The 27,860-nt window shown below is 37.2% G+C and overlaps 2 protein-coding genes across 2 annotated transcripts; one reads left to right on the top strand and one right to left on the bottom strand.

Moving 5' to 3' along the window:
- The first annotated feature begins 13,291 nt into the window (after positions 1-13,291).
- Positions 13,292-13,720, top strand: LOC137734226 (uncharacterized). The gene has a single exon (XM_068473525.1). The coding sequence runs from the start codon at positions 13,292-13,294 to the stop codon at positions 13,718-13,720; it is 429 nt and encodes a 142-aa protein (XP_068329626.1).
- Positions 13,721-26,192: 12,472 nt separating this feature from the next.
- On the bottom strand, positions 26,193-26,960 carry LOC137733444 (ethylene-responsive transcription factor 2-like). Its single transcript, XM_068472596.1, has one exon. It carries the CDS (start codon positions 26,958-26,960, stop codon positions 26,208-26,210), a length of 753 nt encoding a protein of 250 aa, XP_068328697.1. The 3' UTR covers positions 26,193-26,207.
- Between the last annotated feature and the right edge of the window lie 900 nt (positions 26,961-27,860).

Genomic DNA, 27,860 nt, shown 5'->3' on the forward strand with positions numbered 1-27,860 from the left:
GTTTGTGGTGTGTTGTGTATGAAATGAGATGTCATTTTTGTGTATGAATGCATGGGTTTTTATAGGGGGAATGGGAGAATATGTGGGTGATTGTTTAAGAGTGAATGTGGTTGTTATGATTGAGAGTGCATGTGGATGAAATAATGATGGAAAAAGAGCTAGGTTGTTGGTGTGTGAATGCATGTGTTGAATTGGTGGTGCAATGATGAAAGAGTAAGTGCATGTGTGTGTGAATGGTGGTGCAATGATGAAAGAGTAAGTGCATGTGTGTGTGAATGGTGAATGGTGGTGCAATGATGAAAGAATAAGTGCATGTGTGTGTGAATGGTGGTAGCTAGGGTGAATTATGATGAATGCATGTGGAATAAAGATGGAGAAGGTGGTGTAATGATGAAGGAGTAAGTGCATGTGTGTGTATGTTTTGTTTGTTGGTTAAAGCTTGTGTTTGCATGTGAATGTTGTTTGTGTGAAGTGTGTGTGAAGTGTGTGTGAAGTGTGTGTGTTTTAAAGAATGAATGGTGGTATAATGATGAAGTGTGATGAGTGATAAGTGTATGATATGTTGAGTGATATGTTGAGTGGTAAGTGAATGATAAGATAAGTGATAAGTGAATGATATGTTGAGTGATAAATGAATGATATGTTGAGTGATAAGATAAGTGGTTATTGATATGTAGATGAATGAATGATATGATAAGTAATAAATGAATGATAAGTGGTTATTGATATGTAGATGAATGAATGATATGATAAGTAATAAATGAATGATATGTGGTGATGATAAGATAAGTGTATGATATGATAAGTGGTGAATGAAGGAGTGGAATGTTGGAATGTTATGCACGACTAAGGATATAGGAAAGGTTTAAATATCCTAAAACTAAAGGGAACAAGGTTCCAACACTTTGGTCTTCAATTAGGTTTTCAATTTCGTCCAACACTTTGGCTCCAAGCATAAGCTTTCCATCCTTAGCCCAAAAGTGCTCCAAACGTCTCCAAAATGCATCTTTTTGCTCCTTTAGCCCTTTTGGCCTACAAACACACGAAAATAGCTTAAAGTACTAAAATAACTAAAGAAACATAACGTAAATGCACGAGAACAAGCCATTTAAGTCGCATGAATATGCTCCTATCAAATACCCCCACACTTATCTTTTGCTAGTCCTCGAGCAAAACAAAACAAAAGAAACCAGAAACAAAACAAAACGAACAAGTAAAACACAACCTAAACCTTCCAACAAACGTCTCAGGGATTTCCAAAGCACATGACAAGTTAAAAATCATTATTCCCACAGATTTTAGCCATCATTACACTTAAGTACATTCTTAATCATAGTCACCACATACTAGTTCACAATTAAACATTTAAAACACATTTCGAATGCAGTAACATGCCTTAGAGAAATTGCTCAAATCCTTACAAGATATGCACTCGTTTTTCACACAGATTTTCTGACTACACACCCTACACTAGTTATATGTGAGAAGATTGATGTAAACATGTAGACGAACACTCACATATGTTATAACAAGGAAAGCATTTTCTGGATTTACGATAATGACATGAATATGATCTCATGAATGGAATGCTACTACTTAGAATGAGAACCAGTGATTCCATAAGCTCATATCAATTTCAAACTCCACATTATTGAACACATAACGATCAAGATAGAAGTCAAAGGGGTGTAACGGGGCTAAAGGTGTTGGCTAACAATGAAAGGTGAAGGATAAACAAACATTCTTAAAGCAATAGTGAGCAAAGTATTGAATTAGGCACTTAGAATTCCCTTAAGAACGCAGAAGTCAACTTTGAACACCCAAGGGAAAGTCACACAAAACTTAGGGCCATATTCAACTTTTTTGGACCCTTTCTTCAACCATCAACGCTCGTGAGTTCATTCTTACTTATTTTCACTCCTTTTTTTTTTTTTTCTTTTTTTTCTTTTGAATCTCAAAACATACTTAAGAACAAGCATTCCTTCCCCCACACTCATTTTCTTGCATAATGTAACTCAAAAGGAATTCATTTAAGTCATGCTCACTATCTTTTAAGAACAAGGGTGTGGATTGTCCTAAACTAGGCTAGGTGAGGAAAATATGGGTAAACAAAGAATAGAGGCTAAACAAGGCTCAACGGGGTTAAAACTTACAACAAATACGAAATATGGGAAGTGAGGCTATTTGGCTATGGTGGCAACTACACAACTTCATCTTGATATATGTTATGCAAATCAATAACATGCTTTGAATGAAATGGGCATGAGTTCTAGCATTTGGAACTATATGATGAAACGCCTTCTAAGTAGTAACCAAGCAAAGAATAATGAGATCATGCAACGACTTTAGAAAACAAGAAATCACAGATTATACTCTCCAAAGAACGTTATAGGCTCAAGTCTTTCAGGGTTGTAGCGTTTGTTTGAGTTCCTTCCTTCAAGCATGTTACAAAAACGAATTTTTTCTTTTATGATTGCATGTGAAGTCATACATTATAACCATAACCAAGCATATACCAAGAGTAAATCAAACTTTTCTCTATGTTCATAACTCTTTTTAACAGTCATGCAATTAGAAACCAAATCCTTATCATTGTGTTGGAAGGTAACCTACGACACAAAAACAACTCAAAACACTCTTTTTAGGCTTTTCAAAACATTTTTTTTTCAAATTTTTATGTGTTTTTCGGAGTTATAAAACAAAACACGCTAAAACAGTTTAAAAACACCTTCAAAACATTTAAAACAGCAAGGAACAACACTTGAAGTTATGGGTGATAAAATTCAACGAATTTGCATCAACATACTTAGTTACCCCCCCACACTTAAATCAAACATTGTCCTCAATGTTTTAAGCATAGATTCACACAAAGCATAAGTAAATACACAAAAAGCACTTAAACATACTAAACATGGCAAAATGTAATTAACAAAGAGAAGAGTTTAGGGACGCAAATCTGGTTATGGAGTGTAAATTCCATCTTCTCCTTGGTAATTGCATTGAGGCTTTTGATCTTTGTGATTCCACAGGCTTACTCTTGAACTGGTTTCTGCCCATCGTTGATTTTCCTTTGTGCTACTTTTTGAACTGGGCAGCAGGATGGTTCTTTTGGTCTCCCCCGAAGGTCTGAGCATACCCTTTTGGTCTGTTTCTTTGTTCAATCTTTCCAATTCGTATTGAAAAGGGTTGGAGGATAACTCAGCCTATGTTTGTCTCCACATGCTTCAATGTATCATTTTCACTTGCCTTACTCGCTCCCCTTTGCAGAAGTGGTCCCTTCTCCGGAAGTGTATCAACCGTTGAAGATGACTACTCGAGAGCAACGCTAGGTAAGCAATCAGGAATTGATTCCAGGCAGTTGGCTCCAGAACGGAAGACTGACTCCAAATGCCGGCTGATTGCTTCGTTTACTTTGCCATGCGAGTAAGAACAAGGACAAAGAAAAAGACAGGGAAAGAGCATGATATGAGATACTTTTGCTTTTGACCTTGATGATATGAGATACCTTTGCTTTTGAAGAAGCGGTGAATGAATCAGCACATGTATTTGTTGTGCTGTTTCCTCCTGGGTCATCTGTACTCCAGACATCTGGTATCATCTTTGGGGAAGAAGAAAGAATTGAGTATTTCGAAAGGCTTTGCTGGGAGTGCGCCCTCAGAGGTGAGGGAGAGTTGGGCATTTTCTTCAGGTTTGCCCTGCCATAAAAGACGAAGGTCGACATATATAGAGATAATAGCAAGTGGTGGTACTTTTTACCTTTGTCGACAAACGTTTTGATCCCGCAACTCCGGCTTTTTGAAATAGTGGCGCCTCTTCGATTTCTGAGCAGGCGCCCCTTCGATTTCTGAACGACGCCCCTTCGATTTCTGAACGACACGTGGTAGTGCAGATGCGGCTCCTTTTGACAAAGCTGCACGCGTCTTCTGAAAAGCAGAGAAAGCGTCGCCGAACTTTGCGCTTGTCGGCTAAAGATGTGTAGTTGCGATGATGGCCTCCACGTGTTTTCAGCTTTGTCAGAAATCTTTTGACAAAGTTGAACGCGTCTTCTGAAAAGCCGAGAACGCGTCGCCTAAATTACGCCGGAAATTCCGGCTTTTTGAATCGGTGGACGCGTCGCCTTGGCTTTTTTATTGAGCTATCGATCACCACAACAAACACACTCTGAAGATTTCCCATTCCTAAAACTCGACTCCGGCCCTTTGTGAAATTTTTAACTCCATCCACCCCTTCTCTTTGAACACTTTTGAAAAAAATGGCAAACTCATCGAACCTTAGCTTAGATTTGAGTCTCAGCAGCGATCCGGTTGCGCCCCGTCAAGGTAATGTATGGCGCCCTTCTTTTTTATCTTCTAACGGTCCTCTTTCAGGTGAAGACTCTGTGATGCAGGACGCCACAACAGCTACAATAGTAGCTAAAAACCTCCTCACTCCAAAAGATAGTAGGCTGCTGTCAGGACGGTCCGATGAGTTGGCCGTTCAAGAGTCCCTCGCACTTAGTGTTCAGTGTGCGAGCTCTGTGTCCAACATGGGCCTACGCCTGCTTGCCCGCTCCCGTCAGGTGGAATCGTTGATGGCAGAGGTGGAAAGACTTAAGCAAGAGATCCAGCAGCTTAAGTACGAGAATAGAAGTTTGCATGTGCTTGCAAATAACTATTCGTCGGGGATGAAGAGGAAGCTTGATGAGCTGCAAGAATCTGAGGGTCGAATTCACAGTGACCGTCAAAGGCTTGCGTCTTATCTCCAGAGGCACCTTTTTCCTGGGTCATCCGGCGCTTGGCCAAGTATTGAGGCCTGGAATGCTCTAGCTCCGATGCCTCCCGCTCCGATGGCTTCCGCTCCGATGCCTCCCGCTTCTATGCCTCCCGCTTCTGCGCCTTCCGCTTATGCGCCTCGTATTGGGGCTTCACGTAAACAACCTTTGTGAAGCTCCACCTTTCTCCATGTTTAGTATCTTTTTTTATTTTTTTTATTTTTTTTATTTTTTTATTTATTTATTTTTTTTTTTTTTACATAAATAAAATCAAACGGCATGGAATTTATCTTTGAATGGGCGGTGATACTTGAAATGATCCGGTAATAGTTTAAATTCCAGATTGGGTGCCTGAATCATTAACCACATGTTAGTATAAAAGAAAATTGAAATTCGGGGAGGCGGCTTACCTGTGTGCTCCAAAATGAACTCCAGAATAAACACCCATTCGAAAGTTATGACTTGTCCCGTGTCATAAAATCCAACTTCCTTGGGAATTGTGGTTTCAAATATGTCCTCTTTGATGCCTTCTACATCTTCTCCAGCCACTACCTTCTCTTGAATCATTCTTCTTGGTGTACAAAGTCCTTTGAAGAATTCAACACCATCTAAAACTTGTTGTGTTGCACCAAGAATTTGAATAGCATTTTGCTCCTTTGGGAAGGCTTCCACGATGTCCTTTTTACTCTCTTCTTGGTTGGGAATCAAAAACCTGCTAGGAAAAGGGACATTGGGTGGAATAACATCAGAATAACATGAAATTGGGACGTCCTTACTGGTGGTGGGTGGTTTAGAGGGCTTAGGGGGCTGCGGCAAGTGTTGTTCTACCCTTGCCGTGTGCATGTTTTCTTCCTCCTCCTCAATTAGCAGCTCTTCATCCACTTCTAGGCTATGTTTGGACATTTTTAGGTCAGCTCCAACCTCCATAGCACTTCCCAAAGTGATAGCATTATGGATTTCAAAATCTTCCTTCGAGTTTTCAATAGTTGAGTTGGAAAGTTCACTTTGCTCTTGAATTTGTTTCATGAACTCCATAATCTGCCCAAATTGCTCGTCCAATTTACCCAACTTCTTGTCTTGATTTTGTTCGTCCTGCGTCAAAGAGGTTAGTAATTGAAAATTTTTATCATTATCCATGGACATACTTGAACTTGATTGGAATTGTTGTGGGGGAGGTTGTGGTGGCTGCATAGGTGTTGTATTGAACTCCTCATATGGTTGCCAATATGCTTCTTGTTGAGCCTCCTTGGCTTGATTTTGTGACCCCTGCGCCAAAGAATTTATTTCATTAAGAATTTGAATATAATCTATTGGCGAACTTGAATTTAATTGAGCATATTGCATATGAAGTTGTGGTGGCTGCATAGGTCTTGAACAAAACTCCTCATATGGTTGCCAATATGCTTCACGTTGAACTTGTTGATCTTCCCACCATATAGAGTTTGAATGATCCCTCCAATCTCTTTGTGGACATTGATTGGCTTGAAATCCTTGCCTATATGAAGCACCAAATGTAGGGACACTCTGCATTGTGGTCCTTTCGGCATACGGCGACAATTTAGAAGTAAGATTTGCCAATTGAGCTTGAATGCTAGCAAAATCCATATCTTACTTCTCTAGTACCTAAAATCAAAGAAAGAGAACTAAATCAAATATCAAAAGTAACAACAAACAAAGAAAACAACACTAAGTTTAGAAACTAAAACGAAAACAACTAAACAAAAAAAAAGAAAAGAACCAAGGGATTAGCAAAGTTGCTAATCCCCGGCAACGGCGCCAAAATTTGATGCGAGATTTATACGCACACAAATTAAACCCTCTTTTTGTCGATTTGTAGTATAAGTATAAGTAGGGATCGTTCTGGACCGGGGATTAGGAGGGATTGCAAATCTCTTGGAAACTGACTCAAAAACGTAAAATAACAATATGAAATACTAACTTAGACTCAAAGAATGCAAAACTAAAAATAAGAAAGATTAAGACTAAGACTTAAACGAAATATGGGGGGATTGATTTTGGACGAATTTAAACTAAAATGGATAGATTGTAAAGAAAACAAATTGTAAATATGAAATTGACGGAAATGAATGGATGGTATGGCTAGCTAAGGGGTTCATCTCCATACATGTTACACTTGCATAATAAAATGGTTTCCAATTGCATTTCAATAAATCATGAATTCTCAACACCCCGGGTTAATTAGGTCCGCTTAAATTAACCGTCAAGTTTTCCTTAAGTTAATGAATTGGATGATTGCATACGACAACCCAAAGCATTCCCCACAAGTTCCCTACATGAATTGCATAATAGAGATACAAGCAAGAATCATTAAGTTCTTTGAAAACTATAAGTGTTGACGAGGCATTCGTTACTATGGAATACGCATGAAACTTATGCCAAGAATTCGTTTAACGCGATTGTTTATAAGCAACCTCCACTACTTGTGAATATAAGTTCATAACGATTAGGTGAAACTCACTTATATTCTAGCGTCATATTCATGAATGAAAATTAAGCGTGCACTCTCAATAAACATACATAAATAGGTTATCAATCAAATAGTTAAACAAATTGAATTCAAAACTTATGAAACGCAATTAGAAGTAATCAAATCAAAATGCAAGCATAAACATTTATTTCGAATTACCCCCTAGCTAAAGGGGGTTTTAGTTCCTCATTACGTTGAAATCAAAGAAACACCTAAACATTCCAACAACTCAAACTTGAATTGTATGAACGTTTAGGCACTCTTCTCTTCCATTCCTTATACGTACAAAACAAAGAGAATTAAAATGAAACATTGAAATCAAAGAATCACCTAAACATTCCAACAACTCAAACTTGAATTGTATGAACGTTTAGGCCCTCTTCTCTTCCTCGTTGTTGTAGCACAAGGTCTAAGGTGAGGTTTGGGGGATTATGGAAATGTGGAATGGAGTGAGGAGTGATGGAAATGGAAAGATGGTTTTGGATTCTAAGGGGACTCACGGCAAAGAGAAGGAATGGAAGTGTTTGTGGTGTGTTGTGTATGAAATGAGATGTCATTTTTGTGTATGAATGCATGGGTTTTTATAGGGGGAATGGGAGAATATGTGGGTGATTGTTTAAGAGTGAATGTGGTTGTTATGATTGAGAGTGCATGTGGATGAAATAATGATGGAAAAAGAGCTAGGTTGTTGGTGTGTGAATGCATGTGTTGAATTGGTGGTGCAATGATGAAAGAGTAAGTGCATGTGTGTGTGAATGGTGGTGCAATGATGAAAGAGTAAGTGCATGTGTGTGTGAATGGTGAATGGTGGTGCAATGATGAAAGAATAAGTGCATGTGTGTGTGAATGGTGGTAGCTAGGGTGAATTATGATGAATGCATGTGGAATAAAGATGGAGAAGGTGGTGTAATGATGAAGGAGTAAGTGCATGTGTGTGTATGTTTTGTTTGTTGGTTAAAGCTTGTGTTTGCATGTGAATGTTGTTTGTGTGAAGTGTGTGTGAAGTGTGTGTGAAGTGTGTGTGTTTTAAAGAATGAATGGTGGTATAATGATGAAGTGTGATGAGTGATAAGTGTATGATATGTTGAGTGATATGTTGAGTGGTAAGTGAATGATAAGATAAGTGATAAGTGAATGATATGTTGAGTGATAAATGAATGATATGTTGAGTGATAAGATAAGTGGTTATTGATATGTAGATGAATGAATGATATGATAAGTAATAAATGAATGATAAGTGGTTATTGATATGTAGATGAATGAATGATATGATAAGTAATAAATGAATGATATGTGGTGATGATAAGATAAGTGTATGATATGATAAGTGGTGAATGAAGGAGTGGAATGTTGGAATGTTATGCACGACTAAGGATATAGGAAAGGTTTAAATATCCTAAAACTAAAGGGAACAAGGTTCCAACACTTTGGTCTTCAATTAGGTTTTCAATTTCGTCCAACACTTTGGCTCCAAGCATAAGCTTTCCATCCTTAGCCCAAAAGTGCTCCAAACGTCTCCAAAATGCATCTTTTTGCTCCTTTAGCCCTTTTGGCCTACAAACACACGAAAATAGCTTAAAGTACTAAAATAACTAAAGAAACATAACGTAAATGCACGAGAACAAGCCATTTAAGTCGCATGAATATGCTCCTATCAAGTCACACGCCATGTGTACAATTTGTACAACACGTGGTGTATGCCATGTATGTCTTGACACGTCAAAACTTTAATGCATTGGTGAACATTTGTTTTACTGAAATTTCGATGTCTATAGTGTATTCTATCTTTTGCTTTCAATGTTTAATTTAAGTTATCTTTGTTTAAGTGCGAACATGAGGAACTAAACTCGTTTTGGCTAGAAGTGGATTCAAAGCCATAAACATATATGTGATATGAATTGATTTCCCCCAGTTATTGTTTCGTAAAACATGAATGTGATTTACTTATCTATTTGATTGATAACTTATTCTTGTATGTTGATTAAGGGTGCACACTTGGTTTACATGCATGAATTTGATGCTAAAATATAAGGGAATTTCATCTAATCGTTATGAACTTATATTTATAAGTAGTGGAGGTTGCTAGTCACAATCACGTTAAGTAAATCCATGGCAGGAGTATCATACAATTCATAGGTACAAATGTCATGTCAATGCTTATGATTTTCACAAAGCTTAATGATCTTTGATTGTATCTCTATTATGTTGTTCATGTAGGGAAATTGATAAGAATAATTTGGTTGCCGATGTGTATTCCATCTAATTCGATGAATTTAGGAAAATCTGAAAGTTAATTTGTGCTTTTCACGATTAATTTGGGGCATTGTCATTCATGGTTTAAAGGAATAGTAACTGGAAATCGATTTATATGCATATGTGAAAGGTGTGGAGAATGACCCTTTAGCTAGCCATTCACCCATTTAAAACACCCAATTTTGTGTCTAACCTGTTTAGTTTATGCAATCTGTTTAGTTTAATTAATTTCGCCCAAAGCAATCCCCTCTTTAATTATGTTAGATTAGTTAGAAACGTTTTTGAATCTGTCTAATTTAGTGTTTTAAGTCTTACTAGTCTAAAATTTGTCCAAATAACTCCTTACAGTCTGTTTTGAGTCAATTTGCTAGTATTGTATTGTTTAGAGTTTGTTTAGTGTGTTTTGAGTTTTTAGTGTCTAATTGAGTGTTTTTAAGTCTAGTTTTGTGTTTTTGAGTCACATTTGTGTAGATTAGCATCCCTAGTTAATCCCCAGCCTAGGACGATCCATACTTTCATAATTTACAGCTATCTTAATAGGGTTTAATTTGAGTGTTAGTTAATTTCACATCACTCACAAAAAGAAATTGGTTGATTTTGAAAAAGTTGTTCTTACTGAACAGTGTAGTGCAGTTCTACAACATAAATTGCCACCCAAAAAGAAAGATTGAGGGAGTTTTACAATTTCTTGCACTATTGGAAATTCTAATTTTAAACGTGCATTAATTGATTTAAGTGCTAGTATTAATTTAATGCCTTATTCTATTTTTGAAAGATTGGGCCAAGGAGATCTAAAGCCTACATCAATTATTCTCCAGCTAGCGGATCGTTCTGTTACTTATCCTAGGGGGATTATTGATGACTTACTTATCAAGGTTGACAATTTGTATCTACTAGCAGATTTCGTAGTTTTGGACATGGATGATTTGCAGACACCAATTATTTGGGGAATACCTTTTATGGCCACTGCTCGAACATTGATTGATGTGGAAGCAGGCACTTTAACATTTAGAGTTCAAGACTAATCAGTGGTTTTTAACCTATTTGAAGCAGCAAAACGCCCAGAAGGGTAGCAAGAGTGTATGCAGGCAGATGTGTTAGAAGGTGTTATTCATGCAGAAATTATGACCAGATTAACATCTGATCCATTATTGAGTGTTTTACATAGTCCAGATATAGCACAAACAGAGGATGAAGATTTTTTTTATTTTGAGTATGTAACAGCATTAGACAGTGTACCAGCCCAATTACCACGTTGGAGACATGTTTACGAAAGCCTTGGAGAGCCAAAAACGCCCCTGCAACCTTCTAAATTGCAACCCCCAAAAGTGGAGTTAAAACTATTGCCAGAACATTTAAAATATGCACATCATGGGGTAGATGAAACACTGCCAGTTATTATTGCTTCAGATTTGACAAGCATAAAAGGGGAAAAATTACTGCGTGTTTTAAGAAAATACCAAGATGCATTGGGGGTGAACTATAGCTGATATTAAGGGTATAAGCCCAACAATTTGCATGCAAAAAATATTGATGGAGGGTGACATAAAGCCTACAGTTGATGCTCAAAGGAGGTTTAAATCCTATCATGAAAGAAGTTGTGCGAAACGAAGTAATGAAACTACTTGATGCAGGCATGATTTATCCAATTTCTGATAGTAAATGGGTTAGCCCTACACAAGTTGTGCCTAAGCGTACATGTATTACAGTGGTGAAAAATGATAATGATGAGTTAATTCTTACAAGATTGACTACGGGTTGGAGAATGTGTGTGGACTACAGGAAGCCTAACGCAGGGACAAGAAAAGACCATTTTTCATTGCCTTTAATTGACCAGATGTTGAAAGGTTAGCAGGACGAGCATTTTATTATTTTCTAGATGGGTATTTCGGGTATAATCAGATTCCAATTGCATCTAAGGATTAAGAGAAAACCACTTTCACTTGTCCATTTGGTACTTTTGCTTATCAGAGGATGCCATTTGGGTTATGTAAGGCACTAGCCACCTTTCAACGATGCATGATAAGCATATTTTCAGGCTTGGTTGAAAGAATTGTTGAGGTGTTTATGGATGATTTCTCAGTTTTTGGGGATAGTTTTAATCTTTGTCTACAAAATTTATCTCAAGTTCTTGAGAGATGTCAAGAAACAAACTTAGTGTTAAATTGGGAGAAGTGTCATTTTATGGTAAAGCAAGACATTGTTTTGGGACATTTGTTTCAAACAAAGGAATTGAAGTTTACAAGCAAAGATTGATGTTATTGCCAAGTTGCCGCCCTTACTACAGTAAAGAGCGTTCGATCATTCTTGGGACATGCTGGGCTTTATCGATGATTCATCAAGGATTTCTCCAAGATTAGCCATCCTTCGTGCAACCTACTTGCTAAGGATGCCTCATTTGATTTTGATGCAGATTGTTTAGAGGCATTTAACAAGTTAAAGACTTTTAAATACAACTTCTATCATTGCTGCACCTAATTGGGTTTACCCTTTGAGTTGATGTGTGATGTTTCTAATTATGCAATTTACGCAGTTCTTGGTCAGAGAAAAGATAAAATTCCTCAGGTCATCTATTATGCTAGTAGGATATTAAATGATGCACAATTGAATTATGCAACCATTGAGATTGAGTTAGTGGCAGTTGTTTTTGCATTGGAAAAGTTTAGATCCTACTTGGTTGGGGCTAAGGTTATAATTTACACAAACCATGCTGCATTGAAATATTTATTATCTAAAAAGGACGCCAAGCCAAGGTTAATTCGTTCGGTTTTGCTTCTGCAAGAATTTGATTTAGAAAATAGAGATAAAAATGGTAGTGAAAACGTTGTGGCTGATCACTTATCCAGGCTGGTCAGCACCAGCCCAGCTGAAGATGATTTACTTCCTCTAAATGAGAGTTTTCCTGATGAATAGATTATGGCCATTCATAGCAAAACTCTGTGGTTTGCAGATATTGTCAATTATTTGGCTAAAGGTATTTTGCAGCCAAATATGACTTTCCAGCAAAAGAAAAAGTTTTTAGCAACGGTTAAGTATTATTTTTGGGATGAGCCTTATTTATACAAGTATTGCCCAGACCAAAATATTCGTAGGTGTATTCCTGCAGAAGAGCAAGAAAATGTTCTGACGTTTACACATCAGCATGCTTGTAGTGGTCATTTTGGGGAAAAACGAATAGCAGCTAAAATATTACAAAGTGAGTTGTATTGGCCTTCTATTTTTAAATATGCTTATGTTTAGTGTTAGGCTTGTGATAGATGTCAACGAGTGGAAAATCAGCCCAAACGATATGAAATGCCACATCAAAGTATTTTGGTGGTTGAATTATTCGATGCTTGGGGCATTGATTTTATGAGACCATTCCCATCATCCAATGGAAATCAGTACATATTGGTGGCCTTTGAATATGTTTCTAAGTGGGTCGAGGCCATTGCAACACCAACAAATCAAGGATCTGTGGTACTGAAATTCCTCCAGGGCATTATTTTCCACGTTTTGGAACACCTAGTGCAATTATCAGCGATGGGGGCAAGCACTTTTTAAATAAACAATTTGCTGCACCACTTACTAAATATGGGATAAGTCATCGGGTGGCCATTGCATACCACCCTCAAACTTATGGGCAAGTTGAGGTTTCTAATAGGGAAATTAAGCGCATTTTAGAGAAAACAATCAATGCCAGCCACAAAGACTGGAATGTTAAGTTAAATGATGTTTTATGGGCCTATAGAACAGCGTATAAAACACTGATTGGGATGTCTCCCTTTTGACTTGTTTATGGTAAGGCATGCCATCTACTTATGGAGCTTGAACATAAGGCTTATTGGGCAATTAAGGAGCTTAATTATGCGTATGATGCAGCTGGAGAAAAACGAAAACTGCAATTGCATGAGCTGGAAGAACTCAGAAATGATGCATATGAGAGTGCAAAGATATACAAAGAGAAAACAAAAGCATTCCATGACAACAAACTTCTTCACAAACAGTTTCAGCCAGGTCAAAAGGTTTTGTTTTTCAATTCAAGGTTGAAGTTATTCCCTGGAAAATTAAAATCAAGGTGGCAGGGTCCCTATATTGTTACTAAAGTTTATCCACACGGGGCTGTGGATATTAAAAATGGGGAGACAGGTTTCGAGTTTAAAGTAAATGGCCATCGACTCAAACACTACTTGGAAGCACCATTTGACATTGCAGCCGAGTCAGTGACTCTAAAGGAACCAGTGATCTGACCACCAACCTTCAGCAATGTCTAGCTATAGACATTAACTAAAGCGCTTATTGGGAGACATTAACATGTGCTAATTACAAGGTGTGTGAACTGTAAATAGTATATACTTCTGTTTCATGTATCCAGTTCGCTACCAAAAAATCAACGAAGTAACGGACTTGAGTAAAAGTTAAACCATTGTTTCCTTGAGACTGGGCTTAGTTATATGTCTATACCATACAAATTGTGAGCAAACCTGTGTTGGATATTGGAATGTCACAATATCATGCATAGCAGGACTTCATGTAATAGTAGGCTTGAAATTTATTTAAGGTAACGACAACGTTAATCGAAAGTAGAAGCATACAAATGTAAGTATTAATCATGACAATAAACCAGAAATATGGACAATTATTGGATCAAAAGATTGTGATTACTCTAATGACTTGCTTATTAATTCGCAATTGAAATGGGAGGGAAAAAATAGAATCGCAATTTTGGACATGTTTAGGAAATTCTTTGTGATTTGGGAGGGTAATTCGGGTCATTGGCCCATAAACTTTATTGAACCTGTTGGGGTTTTGGTGCAAACCAAATTCTACCAAGTCGGCACATTACCAACACCGATTTCTTCCCCATTTTATTTGGGATTTAATTTGAAAAATTAGGGTTTGGCTGCGCAAAAGTTAAAGTGCAAAGTCGGTGGCAGCAGAAACGCCAATTAGCTGCGACGGTAAACTTTTATTTCTCAAATTCAAAATTCAATTTCTATTTTTCTTTCATTTTTTTTAATTTTTTTTTATAAATAAAAATAGAAATAAAAACCGAAAAGGAGAAAGCTTGCGGGCCACGTCTCCTAGTCCTAGTAGAAGTAGGAATTCAGCCGTGAAACCCTAATATTATATATATAATATATGTGATATAGAAACCCTCAAAATTCCATGCTCTCAGTTTCCAGTTTCTTCTTCCTTCTCTTGATTCGACCTCATTTTCGCACAATCTTCTCCTTCTTCAATTGCTTTGCGTTCTCTGCATACTGGGTGTCACGTTCTTCGTTCTTCAACGATTTCGTTGCATTAATTCTCTACATTGTTTGAATCAATGGCTTCCAGTTCCAACCACAAAAGCATAATACCACCGAAAGTCAAGTGTGCCTTTAAACCCACCAATCCTCGTATGCGTGGTTCCAAGAAAGTTAAGCGTTTCCGCTTCAGAAACCTCCCACAAGAAGAATCTCAACACTTTTCTTCTTCTTCTGGTTCTGAAATTAAGCGTGACAATGGCCCTTTTGGGTATGAGGCATACAGTCCACAAAGTGTTGGTTATGCTCATTCTCCTGATCATTCAGGTTATGTAACTTGCGAGCCAGAATGCTGTGAACTTGATGACGATGCTGGTTCATATCTCCCAGAACCACAGCAAGAATATCAGCACGACGAAAGCTGTCACGATCACGATTGCGAAAGCTCTCAACTTGGCGGTGATCATGATGAATTCTGTCATTTTGATGATGATTTAGAGGATGATGACTGTAAACCTGAATACCATGAAGTTATTTATCCAGAACCAGAAGAAGACGATTATGGAGAACCTTACTTTCCAGAACCAGAACAAGAATATGATTACTTTTATGGTTCTCGAGTCCAGCCTTTCCATGGTCGTTGTAATGCTGATGATGCCTCTGCTTCGGTCGATTCAATCTGTGATTCATCTCCTTCTCATGAAAGTGAACTTGAACATAAGACTTATGATGACAAAGCTTCATTCCGCTCTGTGAGTAGTCCGGATCAGCCTTTGTCTCCCCCGAGACTTGCAGAGTATTTCGACTGCAAGCTGTGCGTGAAGATGGCTAGAGAGCCGGTGGTGACTCAATGCGGTCATTTGTTTTGTGGGGATTGTTTGAACAAGTGGTTGTACTCCTTCACTTCTGAGATGCAGTGCCCTGTTTGTAGGAGCAAGATGCTTGATGATTCCATCATTCAGATTAGCCCGCCACCGTGGTGGCAACAGAGACCTTGAAAGTATTGGAAAGTTAAGATGAGGTTTAGGAGTAATGATGTATAATTCATTTGAGATGTTCATGTGTTTTGGCTTAGATGTAAACTGCTTATTCATTCAAATTAATGAAAGTTTTACTTTTTCCACAATTTTGTGTTTCCATGCTTTCTTCAACTTCAACATGACAACATAATTTTATATTTTGTTGTATATTTGGTTTGTTTGTTATGAAATCGTTTTGTTAGTTAATATGCGTCCGTCTCTTGAATGGCTTAGTAAATTAGTTTCCTTGCAATGAAATTATGGTTACCGTCCTTTACATTTCCTGCCTCTTTTTGCTGTGTGTGTTTCTTCAGTTTTCAATCTCTCTGCAGAGTTTTCTTTATTTGATTTTGATAATGACCCTCAAACAGAAACTTCATCCTTCTTCGAGATAATTGCTAACTTACTCTGGAAATTTTGTCTTAGACATGTTCATTGTTGAAATAAAAAATACAGGGGAGTCTACTGAAACATGGTTAAAATAAATAAAAAACTAATGAAAAGTTCAAAAAAACTTTAGTTTTAATGAAAAATGACAAATAAAGGTGTAATGAATAGTATCAGAGAAAGGTAAAAATATAGTTTTTCGTTAAAAGTAAACAGTACCAGAAATGTTTCGTTAAAACTCCCTAAAATAAAAGATTTATTAGACAAAGGGCTCAAAGTGGTTGAGGTGTTTTCTTTTACGATAGATGATTCAGGAATGAGATATGCAAGTATGCAATCGGAAAACATATTATGGAGTCGGTACAAGTTACATGAATTTTTTTTTACTCCTTGTCGTAATCACTGTTTCGTTTATGACCGAAAGGTCAGACACTTGAAGGTTGCACGGTTGCACATTTCAGTGTTCAACCTATGGAGCTACAACAGTATTTTGGCAAGCTAAAGTAGTCTCCAATGAAAATGATGTAGATTTAGTGACTTACAAACTGCGTGGGATCGATTAAATTGATCGTTGTATTCAAACCCCTAGGGATCGATGCGTGCCATTAGCTGCTTCTCATGATTCGGAGACACTGAATTCGAATGAGAGGTTCACCACCACATCATTACATGCAAGGGGAGCTTGCTTGATTCGCAAATTGGTCCAACAATAGGTTTGCTCATGAAGTAGCAGCTTTTGCTACTGAGCTTGTGTGTTGTCTTAATAGCTTGAATACTATTACTATGTTCGTTCGGAACTTTGTTTATCCGATTACAATATAAAAGATTGTTATGAGCCTCAGTTTTCAATCTGTGCATGATCATAACATGGGTTTGAACAAGTTCTTGATCAACACCATCAGTACTTTGCTTCTGCAACAGATCAAATCTATACTGAATTTCAGGCGGCCTAATCAGCGCATACGTGTTGAATTAAAGAGGAGAAACAACAGGAACGTCTTTATAAATATCTCAGAAACGAATTTATTTAACTAGGTCTCTCAAATCATGCATAAATAATCGTTATTTCGACAGGAAATAATACAGATATTTTTATTAATACAAGGAATGATCATGTCTGGGGATGATCATATAACCCTCAAAGCTTTCTCTTGCTTTATTTCCTGCCTTGTGATCACCTCCATCTTAGGCTGATGCTGGTCCAAGAAAAGAGCGAAAAGTTAATTAGCAAGTTGGTGGTCATTGAGATGGGGATATTCATCTGAATCCCACACTTGCCTGGGAGAGTAGAAGCTGTAACTTCGTCGACATTGGGGAAGCGGTTTGCCGCTGCCTTACAGCATTCACAAGCGGCCTGCTTATCAGCTGTGGTTTGGGCGAGGTTCTTGATGTTCTGCGCCCTGGTGCAGCTAGCCGGGTCAAGATTACCCCGTTTGGTCGAGTCCACCTGGCCACAAGAGACAACGGCCTCTCCTTGCTGCACCATTAGGTGAGCCACGGCTAGCAGAACCAATATTGGGATCACAATGCCCTTCGTCATTTTATCTAGTAGTGAAAAGCTTGATAGTTAGCTTGTGCGTTTGAGCTCGTGCTTTTGCTTGTGGAAAATGGATGGCTTACATGGTGTACTTGTAGGCGTTTGAAGATAATGACCTTAACAAAAACAGTTACGAAATTTGGGCTTTTCTATTAGTCACTTGGATAGTAAAGGCTAAAGAGGACAAGGTTTGGGCTAATTTTAGTTACGAGTTCGCAGGCTTTATAGTTTTGGTGATGAGCAATGAGTCTGGCCCTGTTAACTTCGCCCATCCAAAACCACCCTCAGTTCATACTGGATGATAGCTCCAACTTCAAGCCTGCGGATGATTTTTTTATTTTTTTATATAGTAAAAATGGTTATTGAGATTCCCATAGCTCCTTAATTTATTTTAACATTGAAAATCAATAAAAATGGTCTTTGAGTTCATCCACCGTATATCATTTTGGATGGTCTGTGAAAAAAATCTGTCAATATCCTTGTTAAATTGTTACGTGAACGACTATGTGACCACCTTTATAAGAGTTTTTTTTCTTGTCAAACCAACTCTTACAGTTAACGAAGATATTGACAGATTTTTCATGAAATGACCAAAGTGATTGACAGTGAACAAATATCATCTTCCTTCGTTTGAAGGGAATCATATCTTTTTAGAAGTGTGTATAAATCTTCATGTATAAAATAAGTTTGCCACATCAAGATTCAAATTATTAAGGCAAAAAATATTTAGACAAGAATTCCCATGATTAAACTCACAATCTAGCCGATGATTTGTGTTGTATTGTGCTAAGAGAATATTAGCTGGCTGATGACATCAAAGATTCGAAATTATATATTTTAATAAGCCCACAAATAGATTAATATGTAACGCAAAACTAAGGTTGTATAACCATAAAACTTGTTATTTAAATTGAAATCGTATGTATATAATTCTAATTTCTTGCTCATGTTTTTGTTATGTACGTGCTCTATTTTTTTAAGCAAGCCTTGTACTGCTACACAGGGGTCGGCAGCAACCACGCATGCAGATATTCTATTGTATAATTAGTATCATAGCCAATAATTTCTTGTAGAATATATATTATACATATTTATTATATATATACTTACGTAGGTTTTTTTTAAAAATATTTTCTCATTTCTTGCATGCCTTAATGATTAGCTAAATTTAAAACTCCAAAATACGGTACATATACTATTCACATATATTGGAATCAAATTCGCACATCACCATTTAGTATACCAACAATCGTTGGCCACCTATAAGACAAGAAGAAGAGATCATAAAAGACCTTGGGCATCGGGGAAGTACCTACCAAGGACCCTTTGACGATCAAGTTATGACAGTGTTTACAATGTCAAGTAGTCGAATAAAGTGTAGAATGTCATACATTTACTTCAAACCCTAAAAGGCGTATTTATAGTGTTCAATGAGAGTTCTTATGAGGATAAAAATCTGTATTGAAATTGGGAGAATCCTAATAGGAAATCTAAAAAGATATTTCTCTTTCCATTAGACTAATGATTACTTGGAGCACACGCTAATTTCCAGAATAATATGAATTCCCAAGGTTTTCTCCTAATCAAAGTAGGATTGGGAATTACGTTCCTAGTAGGTCTCTACAATGGCGGCCCATGTCTACCATCCTAGTGCCTATTAGATTGACTGATTTTTATGGTACCTTTAGATGATCCGGTCCAGATCATATAGGTCATTATGACCAGCTGATCTAACATTTTGGACTCGAGGTCCGAGTCTTGATTCGAATCGATCCATTCCCCTGGATCCTCCATTCTTTAATTGGAGATCTAGTCTTCACTATATCTAGCACACGTTATTTTTAAACCTTTTTGTTAATATATATATATATAAATTTCACGGTTTCTATACATATTTTTAACATAATCTCCCTCAATATTGCCTAGAAGCTCATTTAATAAGCCCAGTTTGAACCAAATTAGTTAAATTTTTATGTTTTTGAGTTCAAAAAATAATTAAACAAATCACGAATTGTTTATATAGAGAGTATTGTTGGACCCATAGAATAATAAGTTAACATTTTGTTTTCAGTTGTTGGTTTTTTAGTTTTCTAATTTTCATTTTTTGAAAACTAAAACGAGTTAAAGTTTTCAGCTTTTATAAAAAAAATGAAATCAAAAGATGGAAATACAAATCCCAACTATTAAGCATATCTGATTGCATAGACTTTTATCTTTTTTTTTATTTGCAGAGAGGAAACATGAAGGGGATTTCAAACTTTATTGCTTAGAAATACTCGGGGATAAGTTAGAAAAATCAACTCTAACCAACCATGTTCCTCATGCACTAAAATAGAAAATCTCTAGGATCTCTCTCTCTATCTTAGTATGACTCAGTCACAATAATTTAGTTAGAATTTATCTTTGACGAGAATTAAATCTAAGAACTCTCACTTATAATCGAAGAATTATAATTTTGAAATATGAGAGAGGTTGGAGAAGAGCATATGAGCATTAGTTAACAACGGGTGAAGTATGTCTTTCCCTCCCATTGTGAGAGTCTATCTCTCCCACCGTGAGAGATTTTCTAGCTTGTATGTTGAGCCATCATTCAATTTCATCTCTTCTACCGTTGGTCCTTGCTAAGGCCTGGGTCGGTAGCTCTCAGATTTAGTTTTCCTTGCAATTTTTCCATTGATTGTCTCCGATTTGTGCTTTAGCTTTCAATTCTTATGCCATCAATTCCATTTTCTATTCCCCATCTTTCCCATCCTCCACCTCTTTGGCTTTCCTCAAACCCACCAGATTACTTTGAATGCGTTTTGATGCGATAATCTCAGGATGTGCGTAGAGCTTCGATGCAGATGTTCACACAACCATCTCTCAAGGATCGGGAAGTGCATTTTGTTCTGGTTCGGGTGTTCACACCACCACCTTCCATGGATTTGTCTTTGACTACTTTGTTGCCTTCGGTGATTTTGTTGCTTGTAAGTTCTCTCACCAGCTTCCTTTGGTTCGTTGTTATTATTGCAAGATCTATGGTGCTTTATGAAGGTTGTTGTAGTCATTTTCCCATCATTTTGTAGAATTCTTTGGTTGGTTTTCAGGTGTCTGTTGGGTGGATGTTTTTCGGCGATGCATCGGCGGCGGTTGCAAGGAATTTAGGTTTTGTGTTCCATTTATTGTTTCTAGGCTCAAACCTTTGTTTTAGGGGTCCATATCTTGTAATTGAATCTCATTATGTGTAAATTTTATTGTGTTTTCAGTAATAACTCTACCACTTCTACAAAAGAAAAAAAGAACGGGTGAAAAGGATGTTGGGCTATGATTACAAAAGTAGCAGTTGGAAAACTAGCTATTATACAAGCTAGTATAAAATGTAGCAGATATGAATAATTTACCTTTTTTAAAGTTTTTTTTTTTTTTTTTTAATTTGAAAAAGTAAAAGAATATTAAGAGATTGTTAAAATAGAAAGTATTGTTGAAGATGTTATGTTAAACTGAGGAGTAGTGCTACATTTACCATCTATTTATACCTTCACTTGTATCATCTCTCTAATAGAGGTAGGGCTCGCCAACACAAGTAGGTCACATCTCTTTTAGAGAGATGATGCAAATAGATAGTAAGAATTGCAATGTTGTAAACTGAGTAGCTAAAATGTTTTTTTTATTTTTTTTATTTTTTTTTTTACATTGTTTATTTATTAGTTTAACAAAAATTTAGAGCTTCTTTTAGAAATATTCTAAATACCTATTTATATATTTATCATTAGAATCTGAACCATCAGTCACTTATATACAATAAAAGACATTTCAATCGAGGATCTATGTTTTGCTCTTTTGACCATCTCCAACCCTTATGTTAAATGACACACCCTGACCGAGATCAGGGCATGCTGGCCGTCATGTGGAAGTGACATAACCATGTGCACAGTGCGGAAGCTAAGAAATAACAATAAAAGTACGAATAAATACAAATCTAGCTATACACAAAGTAAATAACATACATGTGCAAGCGTAAGTGTGAAAAATAAAGTTCAGAGCACGGAAGATCTAGTGCAGTCCGGGAGAAACAAACACTAAGTAAACACACCCAAAGGTGGTCCTACACTGGTGATATTCTATCAGATAAGCTGGGAAATCCTCTGGGGAGCCACCAAAAGTGCAAGCCAAACCAGAACCTGGAGGGGCGCAAAATAGAAAGCGTGAGTGGGCAAAAACAAAGTTTTTCAAAAATCATTTCATAAACAAAGTTCTAACCCCTCGCCGTAAAACCTGTATACTTCCCAGAAAAATAGAATATATACGTATAAATAAGTCATGCTCAGAAATATGCCATGTCAAATGCCTCAAAATAAAATGCAAGTACTCAGGTAATGCCAATCAATGCCATGTACTCTGTCAGCCGGAGTCACCTAATGTGACCTGTACGACTGAATCTAGAGCTCAAATCTCCAACTCACTAACTATACCTGCACACGAGTCAGAACCACCTACAGTGGTCTGTACGACAGGACTGTGCACCTAACTTGGATCCAAGATGAGCATGTGGTGTGGTAGGCGAATATCACGTGAAGGACTGTGCCCAACTCTGGGTGGGAGCACTAACACCGGGGGTGCAGGTTATGAGCTCTCTATGCATCTCAAATCACTACTAAACATAAACATAAACCATAACTTAACTGTCACTTACCTGTGCGTCCGCAACACCAAACAACATATATATATATATATATATATATATATATATATATATATATATATATATATGCAACTAATAATGCATAATTAAATGGGTAACATAATGCATGGCATATAAAACATATAAACGTTTCATTTCACTTTCTCGGAAAAACACAAGTATATAGGTATATACAGAAAACCAAAAGCCCACTCACTGGTATGTAGAAGGGTCGTAACCCCCTTGCCTCGAGTGACTGCGCTCGTCCTCGGGATAGGTCTTACCTATATGCGAAACAACTATAAAAACGTTAATTTTAAAGCACATAACCAACATTACGAAATAACTTCTCATACAATGCTCAAATGGGTGTATGAATACACCAACGTGATCTACTCAACCTCACGAACATCCCCATATTTTTAAAATAATTTTCTGACACCCTACGTGCCCCCACGCACCGGCCAAGGCACGGCCACACGCTTTGGCACGTGCCCGGCACACTGACGGCGTCAGTTAACGCTGTCAGGAATATTCCATTAAGTCTAACTGATTCCATTAACGCCGTTAGGAATATTCCGTCCAAACTGACGGAATATTCTGTCATCTTCTCCGGCCAACCTCCGGCGCCATCGCCATCGCCAGAAAACCATGAAAAATTTCTAAACTTGATATCTCATTCGTTTTTCATCCAAATTTCACAAAATTGGTACCAAAATGAAGCTTACAACAAGAGGAACAAATCCTTACCACTTTCAGGCACTAAAACCAACGGAATCTCGCCGGGAAAACACCACCAACTCCGGCCAAACCTGCAACTCACGATCCCGACGTCCAAAACCTTCAAACGAACCACCCCAAGCCTCCTAAGGACCTCACCAAGCTTTCTACAAGCTTGAAATTCCCAAAAACATAAGAATTAACGTGTGCATGACAGTACCCCGATTTACACCTCTCAGGTTCGACGTGAAAATGAAGGTTCCCTTACCTGAAATGGGTATGGTTGAACTCCTAAGGACGTCACGAGCAAAAATATGTAGTTTGTTTCCTCGATCCGTGACGAATCCAAGGGTTTTTTATGTTGTTCGTACGAAGAAGATAGGAAATGGAGAGAGAGAAGGACTCGGGATAGGGCAGAGAGAGAGAGAAATGAGTGTGGTGTGTGTGTGTGGTCCAAAATCAACCAACCAAATTCCAAAAATGACCACACAACGAAACAAACATACTAGGGGCAAAACCGTCATTTTACCCCTACGGTACGAAAAATCCGGGACAGGCTATCACATTAAAACCTAAAATTTTTAATGTAGAAAATTTAGGTTTTAACTTAGAAATAGTTTTTCTACTCCAACCCTTGTGAGCTATATATTTAGCTTGAGATTATTAAAAAATGAATTTAGGCTTATTTTTTTTAAAGTAACTTTAAAAAGAAAAATTATGTAGACCATCATAATTTAATTTTATAAACATTTTAACCTAAAAATATTTATATTCCGATAAATATTGAGAAATCAATAAATCGACACCATGAAGCTACATAAAGTTAATACAAACGATAATTAATAAACCGACACCATGAATTTGGGCCAATAGATTTTTTTTTAGCCATTAGATTTGATGATATTAGATCTCAACCGTGGAATTCAATGACTTTATAAATACAAAAAAAAATTAAATAAATTTGAATCTTGATAGTTGGATCAACCAACCGTCCAAATTCCCTGACAATTCGATTTGTTAAAGAGTCGTTGGGCCTCATTATGGTGGCTGACATGACCCAGTTAAGTGGGGCCCTTCCGTATTAGAGCATTGTGTGTAGACAGCGTTGGGTGAGTGAAGCTTGTTGCGTCTGAACTTTTTTCGGTGCGCCAACTCTCATCCGTGAGCTAACTCACTCACCCAGTATGGAATAGCCGAAAATTTGCCCCAAATTTGATTTTGGGTTAAAACTAATTTTTAGCCTAAAGGTTGGAGCAAGTTGAGGTGGGTTTCAAACTTAAAACTTGAGTTTTGCTCCCATAGTTGGAGTAGTTCTTAGAGATGGACTATTTGATAAATAGAATAACATAGATAAATGATTATTAACTTGTGTGAGGGGTCATTTTGCACATGTATTTTTCTATGTTTTGATTGGAGGATTTATGTTCTAATAGTATTTCTTGGGTAATGTTAGGTAGATTAAATTTTTATCCAAATGATGTGTCACCAATAAGAAATAAGCACGTTACTTAACACTTAAGTAATAATTCAATCATCAACTGTGACATCCCACATCGCCCAGGGGAGTGATCCTTATATGTATATTCTCATCCTTACCTAGCACAAGGCCTTTTGGGAGCTCACTGGCTTCGGGTTCCGTAGGAACTCCGAAGTTAAGCGAGAAGGGGACTTGAGCAATCCCATGATGGGTGACCCACTGGGAAGTTGCTCGTGAGTTCCCAAAAACAAAACCGTGAGGGAATGGTAAGCCCAAAGCGGACAATATCGTGCTACGGTGGTGGAGCGCGCCCGGGAAGTGATTCGGCCCGGGCCGGGATGTGACATCAACAACCACATCATTTGGTTTACAAAATTTGGTTTAAAAGTTTGGTTTCTCTAGAAATACCCATGTTTCTATTTGTGAGTTGTAATTATGAAATACAATATGGGAGAAGTATATTATGAATCCTTATATTTATATTTTAAAAAATTTTCTTTTAATAAAATAATAGTATTCCTCTTCATTGGTAAGCAAAAGGTCTTATGTTTGATTTTCGCCGAAGATAAATTTGATGCATATTATTGCTAGCTTATTATGAGGCTTAGCCTACTTTTCCACTTTTAGTGTAGATAATATCGTTGTTCAGAAAAGAAAAAGAAAAAAAAATGAAAAAGAAAAAAAAAAGAAAAATATCCTACCAAAAGGAAAAGGAAGGTCCATAATAAATAACAAAAAATTAGCCTCCATTAACGATCATGTACAAAACGAAAGGGTGGAATAAAAAAAAAAAAAAAATCTAACGCTTTACACTTGGGGAGTCTCCAATTACTCTAAATAATGCAACCATTAACCCAGCATTAAATATTAATCATAAGCCACTTATCAATGATTCATGTAGCTCGTGTTAAGATCATTTGGGAGTATTTATCAAATATAGTAAAATATTAACCTTTAATTTCAAAAATGTCACTTTTTATAAAAAATTTCAAATATATCCAAAATTTCACCTAAACACAAAAATACCCTCAAATTTAACAATACAATAAATTAAAGGCTTTTAGCCAAAATAGTTCGTGACATTGATATAACTCCTTAATTGGTCCTTAACAATTAATGATAAATCAATAGTAGTGTTCTTGAATTTGTCTATCGTGAATCATTTTAGTCTTTCTTTGAATTTGTCCATCGTGGTTATTTTAGTTTTTTCGTGCAAAATCTGTCAATTGCTCTGTTAGTGTGTTGATATGGCGCCACGTGGGTCTCACAAATACAATCATATAACGACATGTGGATTAACTTTAAAAACTATTTTTATATTTAAAACTAAAAATGATATTAGTAAGAAACAAGGCGTTGAAGGCATGATTGAAATTCTGCTACTCCCACTTGCAGTAATCGCGACAACGCTTAATGTCGGTGATGAGGGGGTCGAAGGGGATAGGGTTGTGGTGCTGGAGTGTAGAAGCGAAGATGAGTTGGATCGGAGCAGGCTTGAGGCGATGGTAGCTAAAAAGCCTTTAATTTATTTAATTTTTAAATTTGAGGTTATTTGTGTCTATTTTAGTGAAATTTTGGATATATTTGAAATTTTTTTAATAAAAAAGTAACATATTTGAAATTAAGGATTAATTTCTGGTTATATTTGATAAATACTCATCACTTAGCCACTGATCAACAGCAGCTAGCTAGCTCTTCTCAACCATCTCAACCCGGCTTGTGCTACCCGACTCGGCTTCAGCCACCGAGCGAAGTCCAGTATTCCTCCTTTTCGGCTTTGGCGACCCACTTTCCGACGAGGAAGAAGAAGTGGAGAACAACGGGGCACGCCGCTTTGCTATTATTCGAACCGGCTCGCATCCCTCCGAGCCAATAAGGTGAGGGAAGTTGAGCTTGGCTTTAGAGCCGCGCATCTTAAAAGCAGCTTGGTCATAAGCCAATGCCGCACCCTCAGTCGTCTCATAAGTCCCGAGCCACATTCTGGCCCCGTTCTTCTTGGGATCTCTAATCTCCGCCGCGTACTTCCCCCACGGCCTCAGCCTCACTCCCCGAAAGTGCTGCCGCGACGGTGGCATGTGAGTCTCACGCGCCACCACTATCTCTTCTCTGACAACCTCCTGAGGCTCCGGTTTCACGGGTGTGGTATCTATAACATCAACGTAATGGTGATCTGATGACGGACTCCACCCGTCCGTGCCATCAGATAAAGCACCAACAACTTCGTTAGTGTCTTCCAGTTCCACTTTAAACAGCATGTCCCTCCAACTTCCCGTCGAGGAAAGGGTGCTGAAACTTAAACTTCGGCAGTACATTGGGGAAGGACTGCCAGAAGCTATTGGTGATGATTCCTGAAAAGTAGTATCAAAATTATCGTCAAGAAGGTGTTGCCGAATCGACTCCAAAAGAGCAAAATCAAACTCCAAGCAAATATCTTGATACATTTTTACTTGTTAGGGTTTTCGAACTGGTTTTGATTAGGCTTTTGGAGGTTGAAGGATGGAGTGGTGTTGTTGTGGTTTAGGCCTTGTGTTGTGTGTATTTATATGTGGGCAATGAGGTATGCTTAGATTTGTAACTTTCTTTAGTACAGTACTGTAATCATTTCCATGAAACTTCATTGTTGATTAAGGTTTCCCACATGCATTAAATGTCACAATATTTGTTTACTAAATAAATAAGTTACTAATTTCTTGGGTTTAATTAATTGATTCATCTATTTGTCAGTGACTCATGTCATTTATTTTTTATACATTTTGAAAACTGTGATTTCAAATGGCTAAATTGCTGCATGGCAATTGGACAACGGGGAGTAGGATTCTCTTTCCTCCTATTCTTATCTCATTTCTTGTCCTTCTCTAACAAATTGTTTTTTATTTTCTTCTGGCTATTAAAAAAATAACTCAAAACGTTGATCTGACTTAACCGTAACCGTTCAAATAGAAAAGGAGAGAAGGGGATAGAGACCAGGCTCCGGGCAATTAGGGCTGGGTTCGGTTTTTTTCGGTTCGGTTTTTTCTCAAAACCGAAACCGAACCGAAATTTCGGTTCGGTTCGGTTCGGTTCAAATTTTTTTCGGTTTTTTTCGGTTCGGTTTTTTTTCGGTTCGGTTTTTTTCGGTTCGGTTTCGGTTTTTTTCGGTTTTTTTTTTTTTTTTTTTTTTTTTTTTTTTTTTTTTTCTTTCTCCCTCCAAAATTATTAAAAAAAAAAAAAGGAAATATAAAAGTTCACATTCATATTAATAGGCTAGGCGGAATGAAAAATAAGGAGGAGGAGGGTTAGGGTTGTTTTGTTAAAAAGATTAAAAAATTAAAAAAATTCTCACAAATCCTGGAGGCATGAGG

This window comes from Pyrus communis, chromosome 5, assembly GCF_963583255.1.
Source record: "Pyrus communis chromosome 5, drPyrComm1.1, whole genome shotgun sequence".
In the NCBI taxonomy this organism is placed as follows: Eukaryota; Viridiplantae; Streptophyta; class Magnoliopsida; order Rosales; family Rosaceae; genus Pyrus; species Pyrus communis.

What these genes read in the sequence shown, in the direction of transcription:
- LOC137734226 (XM_068473525.1), top strand. Translation starts at nt 13,292, where the DNA reads ATGGAGCTTGAACATAAGGCTTATTGGGCAATTAAGGAGCTTAATTAT.
- LOC137733444 (XM_068472596.1), bottom strand. Translation starts at nt 26,960, where the DNA reads ATGTATCAAGATATTTGCTTGGAGTTTGATTTTGCTCTTTTGGAGTCG.